We start from the raw sequence: 19,953 nt of genomic DNA on the forward strand, positions 1-19,953 counted from the left end.
TTGTAATAACAATAAAATGGAGAACAACAGCATAAATACATAGTATATTAACGGTTATTCTGAAAACTATAGCCTAAAAAAAACCACATAACAATTTTACAAAACTCTCAAGCACACTCCAAATCATTACCGAATCCATTAAAGTTTTCATATTCAGTATCACTTCTGAATAAGTCTGTATTTTGGAAGTAGAGGGCACATTTAGAGTTTTGTCATGCTGTATGAACAGTCTAATTCCAATTTTTTTCCAAGTCTGACCTGGGCTCATTTGTTTGTAAATAAGAATCGGATATATGTCCAACATTTCTGCAGTATGAAGACAGATCCGCAAGATAGCAATGTGTACATCAACAACTGAAATACGTCACCACTGTTCGACAAAACAGCGCCTTGAAGAGCGATGGCGGAAGACATGCAAAAAATACCTTCTTGATGCTGCACTTAATATTAGGGGAAAGGAAATGTTGCCTCAGGTGGAATAAACGCCTCAAAATTGCAACACAGGTCGGCCAGTTGCATGTCTTTGCAATAAGAATGGCTAAAAAAAAATCAGAATGAACAAAAAATCCAAATTGGGCATCTTGGCATGCAGTGTGAATGTAGCTTAAGTCACAGACTTAAAAAAAAAAAAAATATGGCGGAAAACACAGACAAGACTCAAAAAGCAGTTTCTGCTCTTGCACTCCTCTTTAAGCTGTATTTTAAGCTAAAACAACTGTTGTGTTTGATAAACCAATAGGTGTATATGCTGTCATATCAGATTCATGGCTCATTAAGCCCCCAAACTATTTTTAATTTGTCCGTTTTACCCTGGGAACCCCCGTTTACAGACGTCGCGCAAACGCTTTTGTTTCAACCCAGCCATAAAACTGAGGCAATTAATTGTATTTATTACTCAAAATGTCTGTCATTTTCAGCTTAGAATCATTCATTGATGTCTAATATTTCGTTTAAAAAAAAAAAAAAAAACTTTAAAAAAATTATTCACTCGCATATTTTAAGTTTTAAACAAATTACGTCACAATGAAAAAAATGGAGTCTGTAAAAAAATCACGGATATCTACCTCATAACTATCGCTTAATTTTATTTTTTTGTTACTGTCGCATTTTCTCCGATATGTTAGATGATAAATAATCGATCCAGACAAAGAAAAATTGGAGAAAAAAAAATCTTTAAAAGGGTAAATATATGAAAAAGAAAATCTCAACCAATCATTGATGTGTGCGATTTCTGCATTGCGATTCTTGTTATATTACCATGTTTCACTCATAAAATCCCCCAAAAATCCAGCTGTTCCAGCATTCAAATCCAGCATTCACAGCTGTGTCTTGACACTCAGTGACACATGCTACATGGAGTTTTTGGATCGAAACAAGGTAAGTACGCGATAATATCTCGTTAAAGTCATGGCGTCTGTAATTCTGCTCTCACGTGCTCTCACCTCCAGATAGGGTTTTACTGTTTAATTTTTTTTTTTTTTTAATGCCCTCTTGTTGTTCAAAATTTTTATTCCCCCAGAAAATTGAGATTTTAAGCTTTCCAATGATGTATGACAGGAGCATATCGGACAATTTTGAAAGTTTGCCGAATTCGTTGTCTCAGAGCAGAACTTCAAGTCACCTGAGTGTTTTGCGCCATATATAAATAAAAGTGGGACTTATAGTCTGGAAAATTTGGTAAATTGAATCACCACCAATCACCAAATTGCCTTTTACCTTGCCAAAAGAAGCATGAGTGTGTTTTTCAAAGTACCACTGAGTGACAGAGGCAGGCTGTCACGTCACAGTCATCCAAGCAACACACCTTGAAGGCTGATGCGAGTCTACTAGTATACATCACTGTCAATTGTGCCTGGCTGTTAACAGCCAACACACATCCACACACACTCTCCATCAACGCGAAACCTAAATGTGCCCGTCAGTCCCTCGGTAGCCCTTTAGTTTCGACTGTTTGTGGTGCTAAACAACCCGCGTCAACAATCACTCCTTCTAGACAACCTTGGCCTCCCTGGAGACTACGTTGCCTCCATCGACCCCCACCTTGGCCGGTCACTTAAATGTAATACGGCGGCGAGTTTTAATCAAGGTAAATTTGCATGTGGAGAGAAAGAAGGCGGAGGGCCACACCTCCCCTTGTGCCTCCCCTCCCTGCCATGGCAGCTGATGTCAGAGAGGCATGGAAGAGGAAAAAGGAGATGTGAGAGGGGTTCATATGGGGCAAGGGGAGGAGATGGTCAACTTGGAGGGGCGGAAACATTGCTGAAAACAAGAGATGTCCAAATTAGTGAGAGGGGTCCATGGATGATTCAATTTGCATATTGAGAACAACAAACTGCGGTGCCATTATTTATGTCAGGAGAGTGGCTTGGCATTGGTTTGGGCAGAAAATAACAAACGAGACTCAATCTACTGTGTGGCCATGAAAGGAATGTCCTTGGGCACGTGTTCATTACCAGTTAAATACAAACCCAATTCCAGTGAAATAAATGATAACAGAACCTTTTCAATTGAATAAACTACAAAGAAGTGTTCAAACTGATAAAATTGTTCGTTTTTAGCAAATAAATCATTAATTTAGAATTTTATGGCTGCAAAATGTAGCAAAAAAAGCTGAAATGGGGTCATGTTTTTCCCACTGTGTTATATCATTCTTTTAACAATGTTCAAATAATGATAATGAACTGATGATACTAAAGGTTGAGTTATGCTTCTGCGGCAAACCCGATTTACGACCCTCCGCCGTAGCCTGACGTGCTCCTCCACCAAATTCTGACATGACTTCAACGTGTGGTGATGTGACGCAAATGGACTGTGATTGGTCCGCTCAGACTGTTGTTTCCGGTTCAGCGCGAAATCGTCGCCATTTACAAACATTTTCGCGCTACATTCAAAAATGGACCAAGCCGACGAGAGGATCATCAAAGAGGTCCGCAAGTACGACCACCTGTACGATGTTATGTCAAGGCATTATAAAGATTGCCAAATGGCAAGCAATTCGTGAAAGGAGACTGCTGAAAATATGGGACTGGACGTCAGCGAATGCATAAAAACAATGGAAGACCTTCCGAGACAAGTATGTGTGTGTTTGGAAACAAATGGCCACACGAAGCGGTGACCCAGGTGGCCAAAATCTGCCAGCTTTTTTATCACTTCATGTCGTGTTTTTGGTTGGTGCCCTTTATCATTTATTTTGTATATATGTTTGCTTTTGAGTCTGTGACTAACACTTAATATATCATCACTAATTGAGAGTGCCTCGGTGCTTTTATGATAACGTGTCTACCATTAAGCCTTCCAACGCAGTTTGGGAAATACCACAGCCGCCAGAAATCTGCTATGGCTTCCCACTGGCTGGTTGGAGGACATGGCAAAAAATCGGGCTGGAGGGCTGTCCACAATGCTTTGCAGATCTCAGACAAAACACTAGACACATTGCTCGACACCAGTTTAAAGCTAGCGGCCACAGCTTGCTGGCTTCCACCTAAGGCTAAAATTCGTAATGTGGCCGCCAGTCTCTGTGCGGCATCAACAGTTGGACAGACCACCTCCGCAACAGTCTTCTGCGTCGCCTGCGCCTTAACATTTGTTTTTCAATGTTGATGAGCTTAATATCCACTTTCAAGCGTTCCATCTCTGCTGGCATTTTTGTGTAACTGGAAGAAAACTTGAGGAAGTCAACAAGAGTCCCCCAAACGCCACACCCTTCTAGTGGCTTGGCGGTGAATTACTGAGCAACGTGTTCCCTTGCCGCAGAACTATCGAATGCTCATTGACGCCGGAGGGTCGACATCATCGCCACGCCGTCACCGCAACGCAGAAGCATAACTCGGGCTTAATTGTTTAAGCTTTGTAGGTGGAATTCTTTTAAAGCGTTGCATTCTGTTTTATGTTTAACACCATGTCCCAACTTCAGATATAAACAGTGGAGGAATGTAAGCAAGTATCATATTTTTCAGACTATAAGTCACAGTTTTTTTCATAGTTTGGCTGGGTGTGCGACTTATACTTTGGAGCGACTTATGTGTGAAATTATTAACACATTATTATATCATTTCACATGTTATTTTGGTGTTTTGGAGTGACACTGATGGTTTGGTAAACTTGGTAGCATGTTCTTTATGCTATAGTTATCTGAATAATTCTTAATAGCTATATTACGTTAACATACCGGCCACGTTCGAATTTCGTTGTTCAAGTGTCATGTAACATTATCATACCGTACAATTATTCAGCATGTTGTTCTCTATTGTGTTTTTATTTTATTTGCCTTTCAAGATGACATATCTCTTCTATGTGTTGGATTTTATCAAGTAAGTTTCCCCCAAAAATGCGATTTATACTCTGGTGCGACTTATGTTTTTTTTGTCCTCTTCATTGGGCATTTTATGGCTTGTGCGCTTTATACTCAGGTGCGACTTATAGTCAGAAAAATACAGTAAAAGTACTTTGTTACTGTACTTAAGTATATTATTGTGTATCTGTTCTTTACTTGAGTACGAATATGAAGTAGTAGTTTTACTTCACTACATTTTACAACAGGTATCTGTTCTTTTTACTCCACTACTTTTCAAATTGTCGTCACACATTACTTTTGTTTTCTTTTTTTCTCATTGTGAATTGATATTATCGTTTTCATGCCTCCGGCGTAATCGATAAGCCCTGTGGAACTATACCGTAACTGAGCTCTAGAGGCAGCAACATGAGTACACGCAAAATTAGGCAGGTGAACAACATACTGATTAAAAAAAAAACACACAAGACTCTTGTACAGAAGGTGGCGGTATGCACCTGATAGTTGCTTACAATCCGCCATTAAGCTAAGTTTTGGAGTTTTTGAGCTTGTTAACCTTCTGTTTACAGTGCTGTCAATTTTATTGCTGTTTTCTTTTTTTCATTCTGCACAGTTTTAAATAAAAACGAGCAGTCAATGAATTTTCTGGTTCTTTCTTTGAACATTGACTCAGATCTCCTATATACGTATATTACATTTTTGAATCGGGGGAAAATACTTTTAATTTTTACTTGTAAAATAAATAAATTTTATATAAATTTATACTTTTAATTCACAATGTAAATTAAATTTACAAGTTTCAACTCCCCCCCCCCTTCTGTGTCCTCTTAAGGGCTCCGTAGAAACCAACTGAATCCAGTAGTTTTACCTTTTAATTTTTTCATACATAAAAACTAATATTTCCACAAGGTGCATGAATAATAGCTTTAATGTAAATTACCTTACATGGTAAACAAAAGGACTGGTGGGGTATTCTGTGGGCCTTCTGTAGATATTTTCACAGCAGCCAGACAGTAGGTCCAGTGCTTATTCAGACAGTTTCCACTATTTGCTCACCATCCAGATGGTGAACAGTCTGTGTAAATCTACGAGGTCATTCACAGACCACCTTGATGATTCATTGGCTGTCTGATCGAACAAAATCTGCCTAGTTACTACCGTGCCAGTGAGCCGGTGAATGTGTTTTACCATCACCAAGGGCTTCTTTTCTTTCGTGAGATCTGCCTCTGATCTTTAAGTGGTATTTTAAAACAACTACCAAGACACATCACATTAAAAAAGGAGAACACTATCTTGCTTTGTTCTGACATTAAATATTAAAGAATATGATCCAGTTGAGACTCATAAGGTGCCTGCTGTTAGATTTGGCAGCATCTAGATCTTTCATTTTCTATAAGCACAAAGTAGAAGGCTCCTTAATTAGCAAACAGTTATGCTAGTAGAGAAACAGATGCCGAAGCAGTGCGCCTAGTGATGCAGTCAATCATCAGCTCCCCCCAGAGACACCTGCAGCAAGGCCTTACGCAGTCTGAAAGTGATAAACACATTTTCACAAGCTGACAATTTGAAAAAAACATCACTTTAATCAGTCTTGGAAAAAAAGTAACTGAAGCTAATTAATACATACTTCCCAACCGTTCAGTCTGCTACAACTTGAATTTCTATTGCCTCAAAATGTGCAACACTACGAGACGGGATTGAAGCCTCGCGCATTTAGTTTCCTCACTGCCGAAATGTACTGCTGACATGGTTATGAGATGGATCTGATGAACACTGATAAAAGACCAATTAGTACACTTTGTAGCTGCCATCCAGAATTAGTCAATGTGAAAGGGATATGATGGATGGAATACATGAGTGAATGCCGTATGTAAAATTCAAAGTGATTTAAAACATTTTTCTTTTAGTTTGGAAACATACACTTTGTGCGGCCCATGTAAAGATTATTTTATGAGTAGGAAGGGCATTACTGCTCTTGGGGAAAAATCAATGAACATATGTGTCGGGAATTAGAAGGAGGTGCAATGTTCTCAACTCTCACGCATTGATATTCTCTCTCATGTATTTTAGGCCATTCATACTTTCTGCCACACCTTACATTTCTCACGGCGCCCGAAAATGTAACTCAACCATCATTATCAGGTAAAAATATAGCTAAGTGCCCTGATCTTAAAACTGTTCCATATACATTGGACAGGCGCAAAAGTACAGTGTTTTCGTCAATAATGACAACGAAAATATTTCGTCAACGAACAATTTTTTCATGATGACAACGTCACAATAACGCACTGAATACGTGTCTTGGGAGACTAATAGATAATGAGATGGATGCCAGTTGTCGTCTGATGACACATGAACGATATGAAAATCCCGCATAGTTTCCATCATAAATTCACAATGTGTGATATTTTGTGTGTAATTAGCATGCATTTCGTAGTGTTTGGTTGTTTCACTCATGTGACATGCTGCGCCCCCACCCCGCCTCACACACTAAGCCTGTGCCCATCCCAGGTTGTTTTTCTGAAAGATATGTGAGGTGCTGCTTGGTAAGATTTGCTTTCTTATCTTGGCTAGATAAGCCATGTTGCTTTAGCTTTTAAAGGTCTGTGCTGAGTTATCATCACACACTAAAACAACTTGTAGCGTTAGCATAGCGTTCGTGTTAGCATTTAGCGGAGTGACTCGGTGTCTTCATTAACTCTTGGAAAACATTTTAGACACAGTTCGTGGAGTCCAGGTAAGTTTAATTAATTGCAAATAAAGTGCAGTTTTCCTGCTGAATGTGTATTACCATCATGAAAATGGTGATATCATTGTATCCTTGTTGACCCACCCGCATACTTCACAGTGGGTATGAGGTGTTTTTCAGCATGCGCAACTTTCGTGGCACGCCAGACCCACTTAGAGTGTTTGTTGCCAAAAAGCTCAATCTTGGTCTCATCTGACCAAAGCACACGGTCCCAGTTGAAGCCCCAATACCGCTTGCCGAAGTCCAGGCGTTTGCGTAATGATTGTGAGTGAGGAAAGGTTTTCTCCGTGCATGCCTCCCAAACAGCTTGTTGGCATGTAGACAGCACCTCATACCCACTGTGAAGTATGGGGGTGGGTCAGTGATGCTGTGGGGCTGTTTCGCTTCCAAAGGCCCTGGGAACCTTGTTATGGTGCATGGCATCATGAATGCTTTGAAATACCAGGACATTTTAAATCAAAATCTGTTGCCCTCTGCCCGAAAGCTGAAGATGGGTTGTCACTGGGTCTTTCAGCAAGACAATGACCCTAAACATATGGCCAAAGCTACACAGAAATGGTTCACCAGACACAAAATCAAGGTTGTGAAACATTATAGGAGAAGATTAGGTGCTTTTTTTGTTGGCAAAGGGGGGTTGTACAAACTGTTAACACCAGGGGTGCTAATAATTGTGACACACATTATTTGACGTCAAATAATTATTTTTTTATGTGGGATTTTTTTCCCCGCTGAATAAATGCACTTGTATTGAAGGTTGGATTTTTCTCTTTTTTTCCCATTAAGGTCCCATATTATTTGGGGGAAAAAATAGAAGCTAAAAAACACATCTTAACCAGGGGTGCCAATAATTATGGAGGGCACTGTAAGTGTTTTCGTCCAAAAGACTAAGGCTAAGACGAAAATTAAAATGGCTGCCAAAAACAATACTGGTACCAATAGCAACGTTAATAGGTTAAACGTGCTATGAAATATCACAACTTTAAAATGATCCAAAGATATGACAGAAAAGGCTTAATAATGAAATTAGATCCTAATTAGTCTTCCTTTCTCAGCTGCCTTGGCCCCACCCACTAAAAAATCTCCAAAAACAAGATGTGACACCCAGATTTGCTTTTAAAAAAAAAATAAAAAGTGAACGTGCCCTAATGCTTTGTTTTGAGTGGAATAACAGAGCTGTTAACAGCCGGAATTGACGGCCGAATTCGTTTTTTACATTTAAAATTACATTAGTGTAGCCTGTCTCAATTTTGGATACGGTCACCATATTATAAATTTCTAAGTTATTGTGCTTGGTGTTTTCAATGCTGAACAGCTTTGAGGTGGGGAAGCTATGTGGTCAAGCCACACTTAATTACAATCGATGCACTGTAAAAATTCAAGCAATTAAATCCACACAGTAAACTTACTCAGGAAATGCCCCCAAAATCAACACCCAGAAATGGCCCAAAATCTTAAAAGGTTGCAACCCAAAATCAACAGGAACTGACCCAAAATAACCTGGAAATGCCCCTAAATCAAAGAAAAATGATCCCGAAACACCACGAAATCAATATGAAGTTTTTAATAAGCAATCTCACCATCTGCTTTGTCATCACAGTCTGCAGGCTGCCGTATGGATTTCGTCCCAGGTCGTTACCCCTAGTGAGTGCGTGGCTTTTTTGGGGGCAATTCAGCCTCATCTTACATTTTAAAAAATGCATTACTAGGTTCATTAAAGTAATTCAGCTCTTGATGCCAGAACTTAACATTTAAAAATCGTTCACTTCTTTTGGCTTTCAAGTAGATGCAAAATGAAGTTAAAGTGAATTCAAACATGCAAAATCAATAAAGATATAATAAAATATAATTTTATGTAGCCTATGATGCAAATTAGCGACAACAGGCATCTAGGGTAAAAAAGAATTGAGTCTGCTTTGATCTTGGCTCAAAATTCGCCACAATAGACAACAAGTGCTTTAGAAGGCGTGAATGTGAGTGTGTACAGTTGCTTGTTTATTTGCTATGTGCCCGGGAACAGAGTTGCAAGCATTACAGGGTGTACCTAAAGTCCAGCATACAAGGAATTGTAAATGACGGGGGATATAGAAAGCCATCTGAAATAAATAGACCCATGAAAAACTATTCTGTATTCATTTTTGTAGGTAATCAAAAGCTCTATGTCCAATTGTCAATAAAGACAAGCCATGTTAAACAATAAAAATATCAATCTTTATTCTTTGAGCATAACATATCAAAGATACAACCTTAATTCTATTATAGGGTCACAAATCCTAATGAACTATACAACAGTTAATAAAGAGTAAGCCAAAAACTTTCTCTGAACGGGGTAACTGTACTCCCTTTGGGCAAAACAAAGCAGCAGTGAAATTGTTTTTGTGTGGCGATTTGAGAATCTGTTTATAAACAGTTATGGAAATGATGGAAAAAGATGCCCTTTGAGTCTGTTTGATAAAAAATGAAACATTAAAACAGGTTTAACGCCATTTCTGATCGAGTCTGTTTGATAAAAATTGAAACATATGAACAGATTTAACACCATTTCTGATTTCTTAAAGGAAGTACTGTATCTTAGAGCACATGTATAGACATGCAAACTAAAGTTGCACTTGCAATGTCACAATTATACGTACTTCTGAATGACGAACACAAACGTGCACTTCACGAGCAAGTCCTTGAATGATAAGTGCGACACAACATCATCTTATTGCTACTTTATCTACTATCCTTACACCTCTTGATTCCAATGGTTATTGTAGTCCAAATTGCTGATAGAAAGGCTTAACTAACCACAAATATTCTTTATCATATAAAAAATGGCTTTAATATCAATTTACAGGCCAAAGAAACAGACAAAAGGATGGCACGGGGACACAGTTTCCTCCACATCGTTTACAATAATATTAGAACAAGATGAATAAAAATACACAGGTAAATGAACACTGTAAAATACAAGGTGACTGCATTGTACAGGGGACAAGACAGTGATGCCAAGTTTTTTTTTTTTTTTTTTTTTTTTTTTTTTTTAAATAAAGAATCACAATGGGGAGAAAATACAGTGGTATGCAAAAGTTTGGGTGCCCCTGATAATTTTTAAGATTTTGCTTTGAAAAATCACTGATTGTTTGGAACAAAAAAATTCAGTAAAAAATATCATATAGCAGATGAACACAGTAATATTCGAGAGGTGAAATGAAGTTTATAGGATAAACAGAAGGTGCTTAATAATTATTTAAACAAAAATAGGCCGGTGTATGAATTTGGGCACCCTTGTGTTTTTATTGATTAGAAAATTTTAGTACCAATTTTTGCTACTTAAAAATTGTTTGATAAGCTGACTGGACCATATAATCAGGTAAAGTCCATCGTGAGAAATTGTATTTAAGGTTGCAAATTCTTCTCTTTGCATCATCTCTGAAGAGTAGAAACATGGGAGCCTCAAAAACAACTGTTAAATGATCTGAAAGAAGAGATTATTCAACATTATAGTTTAGGGGAAGGTTAAAAAAAGCTGTAGCAGAAATTTCAGCTGTCAATTTCCACTGTTAGGAACATAGTAAGTAAATGGAAGACCACAGGCACAGTTCAAGTTAAATGTCCGGAGAGGTAGGCAAAGTAAAATCTCTGGTAAGGAGAGTTGTCAGATCGAACCCCCAGACCAGCTCCAAAGACCTACAACATGATCTTGCTGCAGATACTGTCACTATTTGTATGGGAGAGTAATGCAGAAATAGCCTGTTCTGCGCACATGCCACAAACATGGATTACAGTCAATACCAACAGATTCTTGCAAACAATGTTCAAGAGTCAATGACAAAGTGTAAATAGCGCAGAGGCTAGATATTTCAACAAGACAATGACCCTAAACACTGCTCCAAATTTACTGAGGCATTCATGCAGAGGAACAAGTGGAACGTTTTAGAATGGCCATCTCAGTCCCCAGACCTGAATATTATGGGTGTACCGTGAAAGCAAAATTCTTGGCCGAAACCGAAAACCCAATAATGGAAACATTTGGGCGAAAGGCAGAAAAATACACATGCATACAATTAATTTAGTTTTTTTTTTTTTGGGTAAATTATTTTATTTAATTATTTTCTGATTAATGCCCTTTGCCTTGGCATTGGTTCTAAAAAGGCTCGAGAAAATTAGTTTGAAAGGTGCCGATTTGTCATAGCCAGTGTGGTTTTTGTCAACGATGGCGTTAACAAAAATATTTCGTCAACAAATTTTTTCATGACGATGACATCACGATGAGGGGCATAAAACGTGTTTTGGGAGACTATAACATAAAAACATGGATGCCAATTGTCGTCTGACGAGATGAGAACGAGACAAAAATTTGCCATAGTTTCCGTCATTAAGTTCACAATGTGTGGTATTTGCTTATCGTATGTGTAGTTAGCACGCATTTTAGCAGTTTTTGGCCTTGTCACTCAAATGACGTGCTGAGCCCTTGTCCGACCCCCCATCCCCCCCCCCCCGTCCCCTTCCAGGCTCCTTGAGTAAAACACATGTGTCAGGTTCGCTTAGTAAGATTTGTTTTCTTATCTTGGCTATGCCATTTTGCTTTAGCCTTAAAAGTGTGCTGAATGATCATGACACACTAAACTAACTTGTAGCATTAGCATAGTATTCACTATAGCATAGCGTTCGCGTTAGCATTAGCATTTAGCAGCACTCTTGGAAAACTTTTTACTTACAGTTCATGGTGTCCAGGTGAGTTTAATTAATTGCAAATAATGTACTGTTTTCTTGCTTGGTGTGAATTATTATCATGAAGATGTTGACGGCCTTGTAGATTCTACAATTTTGTCCTGAATGATCATGACACACTAAACTAACTAGTAGCATTAGCATAGTATTCACTATAGCATAGCGTTCGCGTTAGCATTAGCATTTAGCAGCACTCTTGGAAAACTTTTTACTTACAGTTCGTGGTGTCCAGATGAGTTTAATTATTTGCAAATAATGTACTGTTTTCTTGCTTGGTGTGAATTATTATCATGAAGATGTTGATGTCCTTGTAGATTCTACAATTTTGTGCTCATCTGTCAATGTTCATTCGAAATTGCTGGAAACCATTTATTTATTCATAGACTAAAACTTTTGAAGGGTTTGAAGTCAATAGACGAAAACATTTTGAGAATTGTCGACTAAAACTAGACGAAGACGAATAAATTTTGAAATAATGACTAAGACTAAGAAGTATTTTCGTCCAAAAGACTGAGACTAAGACGAATATTAAAAGAGCTGCCAAAAACAACACTGGTCATAGTATTCTGTTCAATTGACAGACACACACGTCATGGCCGATAAAAGCTTGATAAATGAGCTTTCTTAGAAGTTTGGGACAGTCGAAAAATGGGTCTCACACCTCCAATTCCGCAGCTAAATAAGATCGCGATGTACGTTTGCTTGGAATTGTAGTTCACAACAACAACAAAAAAACTATTCCGTTCTCACCCAAACTAACAAAGCTTTTTACAAGGCTATTACAATCCCTCCTACTCTTTAAAATAAAACACTGTTTTCTTGTGTAACAAGTGGAACCAATCGAGAACCAGGCGAGTGGGCCGAGTTCTAGCGGCGACGAAGCTGAGCGAAGTTGCTCCCAGAGGGATTACACAGCGACTGGCAAAGGGGATATGGAAGGGGGTATGGAAGTGGCGGTAAAAAGCGACAAAAAGAGGAAGCGGTCGTGCCATAAACGTATTGCACTAAACCAGAACAAATGCACATGTATGCATTTAAATACTATTTGTATTTGTATGATTAAACTCAAACTACTCACGCATGGGCTCAAATGCACTGTACTCGATGTGACACAGGCCATGAATAGAAAGCAACTTCAGGACGACCTTGTAGCAGCGTAGGGTGCCTAAATTCATGCGCTGGCCTATTTCTTCTTTAAAAAAAAAAATTATTACGCACATGCTGTTTATCTAATAACTTGATTTCACTTCTCAAATATTACTGTGTCCATTTGCTATTTGATATATTTAACTGAAATTTTTGTCCCAAACGATAAGTGATTTACAAAGGAAAATTAAAAAAAAAAAAAAAAAATTATCAGGAGTGCCCAAACTTTTGCATACCAGTGTATGACAAAACGTTTGCAAGAGCTGATCCACACTGTTGCTCTTTTCTCAATTGACAGTGTGGAAACACCTAATGAATCTCACTTGCTCCTGAATAAAATCACGGAAATCTAAATATCCCACACAGCCTAGAAACTAAACACAAGTACTTACTGTATATGACAACACAAAGTCAACCGGACTGATGTCACAAATCAGAGCTAAACTAAAGACTAAATGCTGTTTGTTTTACCTAAAATGATGTATAAATGCCATGTTAGATTCACCACTGTATGCTTTAAATAAGGGGTGGGAAACCTTTTGCAGGGGACAATGGGGCAAGTAGAAATAAAGGGGTATTATTCAGAGTACAAAAGTCATAGCATTGGAAAAAAACAAAAAACATTTTGTTTGGAGCTTTTTTTTATCTCCAGGAAAAAAGTAATTATAAGAGTGAAGTGGTGTTTAACTTGAATGAAGTTTGAAAAAATCTTATGGGAGCAAAACCCAAATTTAAAAAAATTAAAAACTTTTCCTAATAGAAAAAATGCATTTCTTAAATGCATAATACTACAAGAATTTTTTTTTTTAATATGACTTTTTCAGAATTCTATTGTAATGTCATATTATCTTAATATTAATCTTTTATCCTTGTAAAATTTGTTTTCCAATTATTTTTTTTTTACCAAGTAAAACATTTATAACATTTATTGTTTACACGCTTTCCCCCCATTTCTTTCTGCTGGGGCTCTCATACTTGTTTCTAATAAAGATCTCCAAATGTTCAGTATGAGACTATTATGACCATCATTGTGGTTTCAAAATTTGTGGACTTTTAAAATAGTTCCTCGGAGTATTTTTTGCACAGTGGAAAAGTGGTTAGCATCACCACAACATAGTTTTGAGGTTAGCGGTTGGAATCTGGGCTCTGGCCATCTTGTGTGGAGTTTATATGTTTTCCCCGTGTTTACGTGGATTATCTCCTAGTACTGCCCACCCACATTCCAAAAACAAGCATGCTTAGGTTAACTGAACACTTTAACTCGTCCGTAGAGGTGAATGTTTTGTTTGTCTATATACGCCCTGTGATTGGCTGTTACGTGAGTGAAAACCATGCCCTCGTTGGCTATTGGTTCCCCACCCCTATAGTACTGTATATTAACAATTGTGTGGATGTATGGAAAACTTATTAGCAGAAGGAGTGGATTTCCATGTATATTATTTTGATAGAAAAGTGGTTTTGTTGCTGTGCTTCAGCCCATTTTTGATTTTACTGAAAAATCCCATTAGGAAAATATATTGAGGCTCATAGAACATGTCTCTGCAAATCTATCTGTTCATGTAAACGGAATGCGTGTGCGAGCGTGTGTGTTTCTACATCTCGTGGGTCAGAACTTGATGTTGGATAGACACCCCATTGGCTTGCATGGCCCCGGCCGGTAGCAGCTCGGGCTGACCGTTGGCCTTCAGCTGAGCGGGAGGACGCTCGGGCGGGTGTGGGCTGAAGTGACCGTTGGACTCGTTTAGCCTCCGCACGCGGTACGTCTCATAATGGATGCTTCCAGTGATGTCCTTGATGTTCTGCATGTGTGTCCTGAAACACACCCAGACAAATGTTCCCCATCAATACACATATTCTGTTAAGTCATGAAAACCTGATAAATGTAAAAGTATTCTCCAAAAATATATTTAACTATAACAGTATAAAGTCATTACGAGACTGGGGTGGGAGCTGGCTAGCAGCCAGTGGAGGCAGTACTGTGTCTCCTGTCCATAGTCTGTTGGAACAGGCTCCAGCACTCCCACAACCCTCTTGAGGTTGTACAGATAATGGACGAATGAATGTATCATTCCAAGAATAAATTTATAATTGCATGACAAAAATAGAGGATAAGAGGATATAGGCAATGAATACAGCAATTAATTTAAAAAGTTATAAATATTTACACAAACAGTATAAATGCAGCATATAATCAGAAATAATATATTTATCAACTCCTTCAAGTAATGCCACAAACAATGTTAGTTCTTAAAGGAGTTAATAGAGACTCGTGACTTGTTCCATTTAGTATTAAAGTGCCAATGACACCAAAAAGCATGTTTATGTTTATTTCATATTATACACGGTATTTTATGCTCCTGAATGAAATGGACCGCTTGGATGTGTTTGGAAGCGAAAGAAAATGAGTGACTTCCGGCTCCAGTCTCGGGTTGAGGAAGAAAGCGAATGTGACGTCAGTGGTAGAGATTATCTTCACAAAACAGCCATTACTATCTGGCATGCAGAAGGACTGCAGATTCAGCTGATTTTGCGGATTAATTTGTTTATTTTTTGCATCACGCCACCCCAATGTGCTGCAGGCTTTTGTTGCTGCACCAGGGAGAGTGGTGTGAGGCTTTTTGGATTTCCAACAGATCCTTGTTCACCGAGATGGCCCAAAAAAGTCAGACAACCGAGGAACCATTGGACGGACAAGGAAGTGAGTAAGCTTCGTGTTTTATAATATTTCAAAATTTGGGATCATGGCAAATGTTTTAATAAGAAGGTGGCTTGCATTTTGGGGTCATAATACTGCTGGTTTTTTTTTTTTTTTTTTTTTTTTTTACATTTTCTGCGTTCCCCCATTTCTCCCCGGCGACGAGCATTGCCTGCCCGCCGGGGCGAACCAGAACGACGAGCTGTAACTTGCCGCTGTGTCTGACATAAATTGGGGTAGTTTTGTGTGATTTTTCCTTTTCAAAAGGTGAAAAAGATTGGAACAGCCGCTAGGGGGTCATTCTCCAGCTGCTTCCCCAGCAACGAGCACTCCTGCCCGCAGCAGGGGGACGACGAGCCGAAACTTGCTCACCGCTGGGGGCTGGCTGATCGGTGAAGGCAGTCACCCTCGCCGCCATATGTGACATGAGTTGGGGTAGTTTTGTGTGATTTTTCGTTTCCGAAAAGCGTGAGAAAGATTTGGAAAAGCCGCTTGGTACGGGTTAGCATGTCAGCTAGCTGTCACACCTCCTGTTTTGTTTACGCTCTTTCCTCAGTCTCCGAAGACGGGGCGGGGAAATAACAAAAGCTGGACTGACTACGGTTGCATAAAACATCATTCGGGAGGTGCAAGAAGTCGGCAGTTTTGACCATTATGCAGTAATTTTGCCCTGTTGTACTGAATAAAGGTATTTGTAATGTATCATATTACATTTAGCAAAAGACTTATTTGTCATGCCCATACCAATTATTTAGCAATTATAAAAAATACTTAGATAAAAAGAATATCCTGTAAAAATATTGGAGCAGAGAGATTGAAACAATGATTACATTTTACGGCTCTGTCGCATTTTCCTCGTTCTGAATCTTCCCCCTCAATGGGCTGAATTCTAAATCTGATCAAATTGTGACCCTGCCGACGTCATCATCCAGCTGGGGACGCTTGAGCGCTATTATGACAGGTGGGGCTAAACAGAAGATTTAAAAGACTTAATTTCTCGTCATCTGCGCTTTGCCAAATTGTTGTATATAGTCGAATCGTCTCAAAATATGATTTTAATTCACAAAATAATGCTATTTAAGACTTTTTTTATCTTTTCACAAGCACCCAATGCCATATATTTGATAGTTCAATAAAATTCAATGCAGATATCTAAAAATAAATACTTTTCCATATTGTAACACAGCCCAAGAGCAATGTAATTCAAAGTAAATGATAATTGGAAAAGAGCAATAGCCATGCATTGAATATGATAATGAAATAACAATGTACAACAATTTATGTAATCCAATATTTTTCTGGATGTGGATGCATCTCACCTGATCAGGAGGTCTCGCAGGTAAGCAAACTCACAGTGCGCAATGTTCTCCACTGCAAAACAAAGCAGACATGTACGCGAGGTTGTTTTTATCATACTATTCCTCATGCACTCTAATGGAACTCATCACCAACAGGCAAATCAAGCAACCCATTAACTGTAACGATATAATGAGGAAATATATGAGCACATAAATCCACTCAACTCCATTGTGCTTGCACGGCGTATCTATACCACATGGTGGCAGTGTTGCTGATTAAAATGAATGCAGGCATTCTTTGCCAAAGTGAGATTAAGACAAGTCCTCCACTTTGCTCTAATATAATGCACTTTCTTTGACTGAATGGGATTTCAAGAGACTCGTTTTCACAAACTAGCTGTGACAAGCGACTGGTGCCCAGAGTAGAGCTAACACGTGTCTGAATTATAGATTATGTCAAAAGTGCAAATAGGAGGAGGAGGAAGATGCTATTTATGTAAAGCTTTGAAATCCACATGCAGGCACTAAATTAAATTCCCTTTGAGAGCAAGAGAGCGGAATATCTGCTTGGGGTTGCAAATGGCGATTAGTGACGTTGTGTGAGCTTGGAAATTGTCCTCAATTCCCAAACTACACACTTCAAGTAAGCGCATTATCCATGTATTTCGAAAACCAATAAAACACCAGAAGAAATGTTAAACATTTTTTTTAAAGCCCGTAGTGATTTTCAAAGTCAGTGAGTAGTGAATCTGTATGATTTACACATTTCAATAAAAAATTGAGAATTCCACAATATTGTAATTTATTGAGATTTCTTATGGCTAAACTTGTTTACTAAAGTTAAAGTTATTGAAGAAAGCGAAGCAAATTTTTTTCCCTGAACATGCGGATGCTAAAATGATCTTTTGGGTGAACATATTTAAGATTACTTTGGGGAATATACATCCTGCATACTTTGTTGGTATGGAAACCTTGCTATCAAGGACATGAACTCTCTAAGAATTGTACGCAATACTTTTGGTACATATGTGGACCAGAGGTATGCTATACCTCGCTGCTACAGAACAGTACTCATTTAATTTTACCACATGTCTGTGTATTTGGCGCATTAACGCAGGCATTGCTAAATATTATTATTGCTCTTGTTGCTTTTGTATGTATATACTGTATATGTTGTTCTATGGTGTGTCTGTGATCTGCTGCGAAACAAATCACCCATCAATGGCATCTAATAAAGTGAACTCAACGGATTTTTTTTTTTTTTTTTTAATTCTGTCGAGCTAGATTTATACTAATTAAGATAAAATTGGCATGCTGATTCCAAAATTGCAGTCTGTTGTCTTTTCAGCACGTCCAATTTATACTCCGCAGCTGACCTTACTTTACTTTACCTTCTGTGTCGTGACTACTTGCAAACAATTACAATTACAGAAGCCGTATCTTTTAAGAAAAAAAAGTATTAAATATACATTGCAGTAATGGTTCTTTTTTTCCCTATTTCATTGTACGTCATATTTGATTTTACACACACACACATACAGTGCTACCTCAACATACGATCGCTTCGACACATGATCGTTTCAACCTACGACGGAAAATTTTACTCGCAATTTGTTTCTACATCCGACGAAATCCTCAAAAAACGACTATTTATGATAGCACCACAGTTTCTTTGTTTTCCCCCAAAACGGACGCACGGCGGTTTTATGGATTCCAAGATAGGTTAGTGCAGGTGGTGAAAAAGGAAAAAGGTGAGGCCTACCATTTAAATGAAGATGGAAATTATAGAAAAATATGAGCGTGGTGTGAGCGTCAGTGAACTAGCCAGCTTCGTCAGTTTTTTAATCATTTATTTCAGAAGTTGTGCAACACAACATGCCAACTGTCCGCCACAGCTGACATCAACAGACAATGAAAAGTGAAAGTAAAAAGTCCTCTCTCACTCTGTCACGTCAGCCATGCAGTGCGTTCAGGAACATCACACAAAACACAACCGCCAAATTAGAACCTGATTCGTTCTATTATTACAGGTATTATTATTGTTATTTCTAGTATTATTATATTATTATTTCACTTTTTATTTAAATTTATTTGTTTTGCTCTGTCTAATTGCTGTTAGCAAGAGTACAAGCGGATGTATTATGGATTTAGTGTACGTTTTCGGGCTGTGGAACAAATTAATGGAATTATAATGCATTCTTATGGGAAAATTCTGCTCGGCATACGACCACTTCAACCTACAAACTCCGGGAACGAATTAACTTTGTATGTAGAGGTACCATATATATATGTATATATGCACACACACACACACACACACACACACACACACACACACACACACACACACACACACACACACACACACACGTATCGATACAAACTGTATAACATGTACATATGTACATGTACAATATTTCTCTAGAATTTGGGCTATAGCTCAAAAAATGAGACCTGCACCCAAAAAATATTTAAAACCAACTGTCAGCTCCAAGTCAGTAAAACTTCTCCAGTATTATCAATGTGCATGTTACCCTCTATGGTGCCCCATTTTGTTCTCCTTCCCAGAATCCTCTTGCCGTTCTCCTGATACTCCTGATCACTGCCCACCACAGCAAAGGGGATCATTTCCTGTAGATAAAGTAAATCCACACATAAGGTCAGGTGATGTTAATAAAGAATAAGCTGACACTTTAGATGGCTTTACCCTGATCTTGTCATTAATCATCCTGTCCTCTGCATCCTCGTCAAACTCTTTCTGAGGATAGACGTCGATGTCGTTGGCCCGCAGCCCTTCCCTTATCTGCGCGAAACATTGGATGGCGTACGTTTGAATGGATGAAAAAGAACTGGACTCGTGGGACTAACTTGATGACAAGGCACTCACCGTTTGCTTGAAGTAGTCCCGCTCCTCCAGCGTGAGCGTGTCTGCCTTGGCGATGACGGGCACGATGTTCACCACCTTGCTCAGACGCTTCATGAACTCCACATCCAGTGGCCTCAGACTGCACGGAAAAAAAAAAAAATACTTTAACAAACTCTTTCAGTGTCATTGACACCA

At 38.5% G+C, this 19,953-nt stretch overlaps 1 protein-coding gene across 6 annotated transcripts in view; it reads right to left on the reverse strand.

The window, feature by feature from the left end:
• Positions 1–13,106: 13,106 nt before the first annotated feature.
• Positions 13,107–19,953, reverse strand: part of septin9b (septin 9b) — a 152,398-nt gene continuing 145,551 nt past the window's right edge. For all 6 annotated transcript variants that reach the window (XM_057842948.1, XM_057842949.1, XM_057842947.1 and 3 more), the window contains 5 exons: positions 19,780–19,897; positions 19,600–19,695; positions 19,427–19,523; positions 16,914–16,965; positions 13,107–14,711 (listed from right to left, as the gene is read on the reverse strand). In XM_057842948.1, coding sequence (XP_057698931.1) covers positions 14,492–14,711; positions 16,914–16,965; positions 19,427–19,523; positions 19,600–19,695; positions 19,780–19,897 — 583 coding nt within the window. In that variant the 3' untranslated portion in view covers positions 13,107–14,491. The remainder of the gene's footprint in view (positions 14,712–16,913; positions 16,966–19,426; positions 19,524–19,599; positions 19,696–19,779; positions 19,898–19,953) is intronic.

Source organism: Corythoichthys intestinalis, chromosome 8, assembly GCF_030265065.1.
Source record: "Corythoichthys intestinalis isolate RoL2023-P3 chromosome 8, ASM3026506v1, whole genome shotgun sequence".
Classification (NCBI taxonomy): domain Eukaryota; kingdom Metazoa; phylum Chordata; class Actinopteri; order Syngnathiformes; family Syngnathidae; genus Corythoichthys; species Corythoichthys intestinalis.